We start from the raw sequence: 8,373 nt of genomic DNA on the forward strand, positions 1-8,373 counted from the left end.
AACCACTATCGATCACCACCAACCAAATATATCGATCCCCACCAACCAGATATCGTCAATCGACGTTGTGATCTGAAAAATATAGTTACCCTTTCTCATTTGTGAGACAAAAGATTTCTGTAATTATCAAATAATAGTGGATTTCCGCAACTGGGTCAGACCACGTGGTTTTCCCTTACGGGTTTTACACGTAAAAACTTCTGGAGTCATCACCATTTTTTTCTCTTTCATCTGCGTGTGTGCTGAACTTTCGTACAACGCTAAGACAATAGTCCGTTACTCTACCGCAAGCGAATTTTCTAGCACGCATCATATATGACCACATTGATGAAACCCTCAATAAATCTCCTCATAATTGACACAAATATATTATATGCCAATTTAGCACTTAGCATTTATTTAAAAATAAAAAATTAAAAAAAAATCAATGATCAATCATGAAAATGTTGCAATGAAAATCACTAATACCTATTACAAACCAATGTAACAACCCTAAAGAGTCATTTAATTTGTTAAAAAAGCATATGTGATAAAAGTTGAATAGCATACAAATTCCCAATGTTTCACTTGCTTATATTTGCCAAAATATTAGGCAAGGCAAGCAGCCACATGTTAGACAAAGTCTGGACAGAAATGAGGAAGGCACTTCATCGCCACTCCCTATTCGACCAACCATTGCCCACCTTCTTCTTCTCACCATTATCTCTTATCTTTTTTATTCTTTCCACCATTGCCTCCCTCCATCTCCTCCCAACGGTCAAAACCCATCTTCTCCTTCTTCTCCTCCCCTTCTTTCTCCCACTCATATTTATGCCTTCTCCTTTCTCTAAGCTCACTGCCCACTTTCTCCTTCCTTTTCTCTTCTCTCTTCTCTCCACTACCATAGCCCTCCTTCCTCTTCTCGTAGCCACCTACGTCCTCCTTTTCCTCACTGCTGCTAACGTCCTCCCACACCTTCTTCTTTGAGCTGCTGCCTCTCTTCTCTTTCTTCTCCCCATAGCCACCGCTCAACACCTCCTTACTCTTACTCATCTCATCGTTGAAGCCTCCTCTTTCCTTCCTCTCTCTATCCACACCACCTCCACCTCTCGCCTCCTTCATTTTCTTCAGACTGCTGAATCTCTCTACTTCCATCTCACTATTGCCACATCCCTCCTGCACCTTCTTCTTCTCGCCCCAACTTCTACTTCCAACTCCTGCATTCTCCTCCATTCTTTCACCACTGTAGAATCTCTCCTCTTGCATCTTGCCATAACTGCCACCACCTTCCATCTCCTTCTTCTTATCGCTGCTTCTGCTGCCACCTAACATCTTTTCCTTCATTCTTTCGCTACTGGTGAACCTCCCAGCTTTCATCTCGCCGTTGTCATCTTCCTCCATTTCGTTCTTCTTCTCACCCCATCCACCTCTCACCTCTTTCATTCTCTTCAGACCGATGAATCTCTCAGCTTCCCTCTCACTATTGCCACAACCCTCCATCTCCTTCTCCCTCTCGCCACTTGTACCTCCACCTACTATCTTCTCCTTCATTCTTTCGTTGCTGGTGAACCTCTCAACTTTCTTCTCCCAGTTGTCATCCCCCTCCATCTCCTTCTTCTTCTCACCCCATCCATCTCCATCTCCCACCTTCTTCTCCATTCTCTTACCGCTTCTGAATCTCTCTACTTCCATCTCACTATTGCCACATCCCTCCTTCTCCTTCTTTTTCTCGCCCCAACTTCCACTTCCAACTCCTGCCTTCCCCTTCATTCTCTCACCACTATAGAATCTCTCCTCTTGCATCTCGCCATGACCGGCACCACGTTCCATCTCCTTCTTCTTATCGCCACTTCTGCTGCCACCTAACATCTTCTCCTTCATTCTCTCTCTGACCTCACAGCTTTCATCTCACCCTCTTCATTGCCCTCCATCTCGTTCTTCTTCTCACCCCATACACCGCCACCTCCCACTTTCTCCTTCATTCTCTCGCCATTACTGAATCTCTCTACTTTCATCTCACCACATGCACCGCCACCTCTCACCTTCTCCTTCATTCTCTCGTTGTTGGTGAATCCCTCCATCTCCTTCTTCTCCTCACTTCCCCACCCACCTCCGAACTTCTCCTTCATTCTCTCTCGCCTGCCAACTCTCTCTACTTTCAATACCTCATCATCGCCACCGCCCTCTCTGTCCATCCTCTCGCCACCGCCGTCACCGCCATTTCCATCCTCCTTCGTCTTCTCATCTTCAACGTTGTTCATATGATTGTTGTTGTCGTCGTCATCGATCTTCATTGAAACAATCTCAGCGCTACGTTTGAGCTTGCGCTTCACGTGCACCGGCAGTGAATTCACATCCATTGTCCCCTCAACAGTCACCAACTCCCTTTCAGCATCAACATATACCTTTTTTACCCCTGGGAATAATTGCAATAATGGAAACATTAGGTATAAAATTAGATAATTTGATACAATTAATTTCATGTAATCTGAAAAAAGATTTTATTTTATTTTTTAAACCATATATGTTTTGCTATCCGAAAAAAAAATAGATTCATATCAAAAGAAATTATTTATGTGCATTGAAAGAACATATAATTTCTCTCCAAATTAATAAAAATTAAATACAAAGTGAGTAAATAAAATAATGCAATTAATTACCTTCAACCTCAAGAAGAATCTTCTTCACACTCTTAATGCAGCCATAGCAGTCTAGACGTGTCTTCAGCACCACCGTTACAGCCGCCTACTAACAAAATATCAATATTAAATAAATAAATAAATAAATAACAAATTCTCTACTCTCTGCAATATCTTCTTTTGTCAGGTACCTAAATGCAAATAAAAAATAAACTTTTGATTACACCTCCTTTGAGTTCACCTGGTCCTTTAACTCATCGGCGGGAGCAGCGGCGGCGGCGGGCGGCTTCTTCCATCCAAACCAGCAAAAGCCACCGCCGCCTCCTCCGGGGGCGGCGGCGGCCATCTTTTTCGGTACTGAATTCACCGGCGAGACAATCTCAACCTCTCTATGAATTTTTGTTGTTACACGATCCCGAAGAGTACGTGGGTCCAACTTCCCTAATACAGTCAATTTATTGCTTGCCTTATCGATCATCACTCCCTCCACTCCTAAAATCCAAAATTTTATTAAAAAAAAAATACACAGATCAAAATTCTGCAAGTCTCATCTATGGATCCGTTTGATAAAAAAAATTTACATATATTGCAAGCAGCTTTGTATACGTATTTAGATATCTAACACCTAAATTTACATTATATATATAAAATGTATGTATATATATGTGTATGTTTACCATTAAATGCACTTAAATTTTTTTAAATAAGTTAGGAATGTTTAACAAAAAATTAAAATAAAGTAAGAATTTTTAACTAATTTTGATTTTTCGATTTGCTCAGTAAAATAATTTAAATTAAATCTGGAAACCAAATGTTAAGATTTTAAAAATAAAAAAATCAAATTATATATTTGCAATTTGAAATCAATTAAATTTGAACAGTTCCATTCTATTTTTCTATCCCAAAAGGCCTCTAAATCGTTGAATTTGGTGCTTATTGCAGCAATATCAACTAATTAAATACCTTCAAATTTTTTGACGCATTTCTTGATCTTCAGAGCGCATTCATTGCAGTGCATATCAACCTTAAGGACGATGATGGGCGGCGCCGCCCCTTCTTCCTTCTCAATCAAATTCGCATTAAATCAGTAATTAATCGGGCAGATTAATGAAATGAAAATAAAATTAATTTGAAATCTAATTCAGATGCGAATTTGTTCATCGTTCCCACTTACTTCTCCCATCTCTGATCCTTTTGCCCTGCTTGTTCTACTGAAGGAAGTAAAGAAGAGATATATACTCGGGCCGAGAGAGGTCGCCACGTGGCACACTGTGAAGCGCGGTGGATTCGGTGGGTGAGATTTGGTTATTAATTTATGTGATCTGTTCATGCATGAGCCATGCATTCATTACGTACATGCATGCATGTGTGCAGTAATTAGTAGGGTTTTAGTGGTTTTCATGTAACACTCCTATTTTAGAATTTGGGGTCAATTTACATATTTGACATGTAAGCTTTCTTTTTTTAATATTTATATCATTCAAATATTTCATACCACATCAAGAAAATTATTTTTTTTAACTTTAAAAGAAAAATATATAGTTGTAAGTTCTAAATTTTAAAGCTTAGTCGTTAGATATGAAAATACATAAGAATTGAGTGACATGAAGGTAAATCTTCCTAAAGTATACCTTTGGGAGATTTTATGTAATATTATATACATTGTACTTTTCTAGCAAGCTAGATTATATTTGTGAATGTCTTATTTTATTGTCCAACAATGTTATTAATTTGAGGAATATTATATGTGTATAATAAAGGATACACATGTAGAAAAATAAGCATCCTCTTTATATAAAATTTATGAGGATAAGTTAATAACTTGTTTTTCTCATAATAATCATATCAAATTTTTAAATAAAATAAAATTTAAAACATTTACTATGGGATAAATATAATCTATTATTATTTTTTGGAATCTAAAGTAAGATTACAATAATATAAATGAATAATTTTGGGATACAAGAATGTCTATGTAGAGCTAATAATAGAAAGTAATAGAGGAAAATATAAGAACAAATATGAAGTGAATGATGAAGATATATTACAATAATAATTATAATATACTCTTACAATAACATAAAAGAAAAAAAAATAATTGAGAATATTTATGGTACAGATTTTTGTTAGGTAAGGATGTAAATTGTAGAATTTATTAAAGTTGGGTGTACTATAAAATTTTGCACATAGAACTAATCCCAAATACATTCAAAAATTTCAAAATTGTATACATTAGAACTACCGACACGGATCTCGAAGAGAATGAATGGATGAAAGTAAAAAAAGCTTCCTTCAAGAGTAAATAATCGACCGACAAGTCACTGTTAAGCAGGTGAATTAATAATTGAATTGTTAGGGTTTTGTTTTTTTTAACCTAAACTTGGGGGGAAGGCAGTCAACATGGGGCAGTCAAGCATCTACATGGGCTTCTATGGGAGAAGAAAGGCCTCACAAAAGTTAGGTCAACATGCATCTACCCCTGATCATACAACCCGACCTAGAAATAGAAATACAATAGTCTCATTTATGATTTGATTTTCTGGATATTTCAGTTCGTATTCTAGTAAGTTGGGATTCATCCTTTAACTTGATCATCTTATTGAGGTTCATCTTCACTCTGTCATCTTATTTAGATTGGTCCTCATTCAGTCATCTTGTTGAAGTTCATCCTTGCTCCATTGTCATGTTGAGGCTCATACTTGCTTTGTCAACAACCAAATCCCATTTTAGACATGCTAAGCATTCAAGCTAACTAGCAAGGACTAACCCAACTATGGAATCAAAGGAAAGAAAATATTATATGTTTACTACGACTTATGTAGAAGATATTATTATTCACAAAAAAGACAATAAACAAAAACAAAACACAAAACACAAATTCTGTTTGAACATAGCACTGTGCTACAACACTAGCCCATTAGCCTACTTGGACATGCTAATATATGGGAGCACATAATAGCAAGCACCTGTAAAAAATATTTTTATTTTAATTTAACATGCACCCCCAATGCTCATAAAAGAAAAGCATACACAATTACCATTGAACTAAAACAAGTTTATGTTAGTGAACTAGAAAAATCATCTAAAAGTGTGGTGTGTAAGATATTAATTCTATTCTCTGTGTTTAAGCTATTATTAAGGAAACTTAGAGGTAGCTGATAGGAGTTTCCTTACAGGAAACATTAAACATTAAGTTTCCTTGTTGCTTTTGATTATCGGATGCAACTTGATGACTGTAAATAGCTTCTTTTTTTTTGTATTTCTATAATGATATTTTTTTTAGAGCATTTACATACATACCCACCCAATTTCTTTGAATTTACATATCTAACTCCTAAACTCTACCTTTTACATTTATACTACCCAAATCTTTCATATCATATCAAATGAACCACCATTTTAGCTTTTAAAAGAGAAACACACTTTTTCATGCATAGATGAGTTGGCATATATGTAAAATTGAAGCTAGATATGTAAATACATATGAATTAAGTGATATGTATGTAAATCTCCTTATTTTTTTCTTATAGCATTTACATCAAGATCTATTTTGAATGGAGTTTCTGCTGCAAAAGGTTTTCTTGAGTTCTTAGCTTTTTTCATCATGTTTTCAACACATTAATGAGTTTTTTTTCTGAGTTTTTTTTTTTCAATTTGGAAATAGTTGAAATTTAATGTTTAATCAATCAATGGAACTACAAAATTTGATGCTTTTCTAAAATGTAATTTCTAAATTGTATAGTTTGGGCATCAGCTATATAGGATAGTTTTCATGGTGGGAGAATTATGTAGAAAATACAAATCTAGAGGAACATCATGAACTCTTAACTAACTTGTGTTGGAATATTAGAATAGGAGGAGTATATCATTTTAATTCTGCATGAAAATCATGCACATAGATAAATTAAAAGAAAACCTTGCGGTTCATTCCGACATATTGCTTCTTATGAGCCGTGTTTTATAAATGTGCATTTTCTTACAATTATTAATGAAATTAGCACAATATAATAAGCATAAATTATTGATTATATTTTTGGTGGAGAAAATAGGAGTTTTGAGAGGTCTAAGGCAGTGACGGGTGTTTGTATTATTTCCTTCTTCTAAGAGGAGAAATATGTGATGCTGAACGCAGGCGTTGTATGTTGGCAGCTTATGGCATCAAATTTCAATCCTCGGCTTACGTTGGTCCTTAGCAAGTGTTCGGGGATGTTTGATTTGAATTATTTGACATCTCATGATAGCTCATCTCCCCCCGGTTGTTGTCATTATTGGTTGGGAGTATGACGACTAAAAAGAAGAGCATTGAATTGTTTGACGTCTTGTATCAATGTCCCAGGCAATGCTATGTTGCTAAGCCATCATTCTAAAGGGAGATTTTATTTACATCATTTAAAAAAAAGCATTGAATTGTTTGACGTCTTGTATCAATGTCCCAGGAATTTTGTAATGAAATAATGATTCAAATTTGGCTTTATTATCTTGCTATATTTGATTGCTCAAGGAAATATTTGTGCATTTCAATGTGCAATATTTTAAATATCATAGAGCTATAGAATGTATTATAATTTTTAATGTTTACCTAATAAATTTTACAAAAATATGTCAAGAAAATTTAAAATTCAAAGAACATATATATATATATATATATGTATAAAAGATTACTTATTATTGGAAAGGCACATGCTTTTCTTTAAAAATATCATATATTTCTGTATCCATGAACTCATCATTCTATGTGTAAATTGCTCGTTGACAAAATGACTCATCAATTTTATAATATTTTTTAAATATATCACTTTTTAATATTAAAAATTTAAAAAATTATGTTTTTTTTTTTTTTTTTTTTATAAATTTGTCCTTTGTTATTTTCAGTCATCTTGAATCCTTGCGGATTTAGAGTTGAGAGATCCCCAATTTATCAAGTTCATCCAATCAAAATGTCATTTGATGTTTTGAATTATACTTTTGAATGATTGGTTTAGGTCTTCGAATCATGACATTTTTTGTATCATTAAATTTGTCTTATCAACATAATCATTTTCATTATAAATTAGTTGAAAATAGAGTTGGTTGATTAACAAGATCAATGATTGAACAGCTGTGAGTAAAGGCAATGCGTGGCCCAAGTTTTCCTAACCCTTAATATTCCAAATAAATTTGACTCCGAAGAATCAAAGTAAGTCAATGTTTGGAGTAGTTTTGACTTTGTATTTGAAAAGTCAAAACAAGATTGAATTAAGTCTAGTCTACTGGCTTTCAATGCACAAAAGTTGGCTTCATGTGTCGAGAAAATTATTACCCATGTTTGTATATGGGGACATTCAATCTAAGAGAAGCAGATGTAGTACACCTTGAGGGCACTCCTGTCAGATTGGCTATCCGCATATAAGAACAATCGTAATTAATATATTTTTACATTTGTAGTTTTCTAAATGTTGCATTGTTGAGAAGAGAAAAGTTTTCTGTAAGGACTTCGGGTGTAAATCTACGTGCAAACTCCAATAATATGCCGTCACACGTGCTACATCGTGGAGGTTATTTCGGTGTTGTTTCTAGGTTATTAAAGAGAAACTCATATATCTTACTTGAATAACCCCGAAATAACCTATGCGATGATATTTCGGGTTATTGAATAGAAACTCATATATTACACTTCAATAACCTGAAATAACATCGCAGAGTTTATTCCGGAGTTATTTTGAAATTATTTTGGGGTTATTACGGAGTATGTGTTTCCACTTTTATATTTTTTTAA

The 8,373-nt window shown here is 34.7% G+C and overlaps 2 protein-coding genes across 2 annotated transcripts; both read right to left on the bottom strand.

Moving 5' to 3' along the window:
• Positions 1 to 699: 699 nt before the first annotated feature.
• LOC110026091 (histone-lysine N-methyltransferase, H3 lysine-79 specific-like) lies at positions 700 to 1,848 on the bottom strand. The gene has a single exon (XM_020726883.1). The coding sequence runs from the start codon at positions 1,846 to 1,848 to the stop codon at positions 700 to 702; it is 1,149 nt and encodes a 382-aa protein (XP_020582542.1).
• An 8-nt stretch (positions 1,849 to 1,856) lies between these two features.
• Positions 1,857 to 3,801, bottom strand: LOC110026093 (heavy metal-associated isoprenylated plant protein 3-like). The gene is made up of 5 exons (XM_020726884.1): positions 3,793 to 3,801; positions 3,582 to 3,678; positions 2,860 to 3,110; positions 2,640 to 2,724; positions 1,857 to 2,395 (listed from the first exon to the last, which is right to left on the bottom strand). Exons 1-5 carry the CDS (start codon positions 3,799 to 3,801, stop codon positions 1,857 to 1,859), a joined length of 981 nt encoding a protein of 326 aa, XP_020582543.1.
• Positions 3,802 to 8,373: the final 4,572 nt, after the last annotated feature.

Source organism: Phalaenopsis equestris, unplaced genomic scaffold, assembly GCF_001263595.1.
Source record: "Phalaenopsis equestris unplaced genomic scaffold, ASM126359v1 Scaffold000349, whole genome shotgun sequence".
Classification (NCBI taxonomy): Eukaryota; Viridiplantae; Streptophyta; class Magnoliopsida; order Asparagales; family Orchidaceae; genus Phalaenopsis; species Phalaenopsis equestris.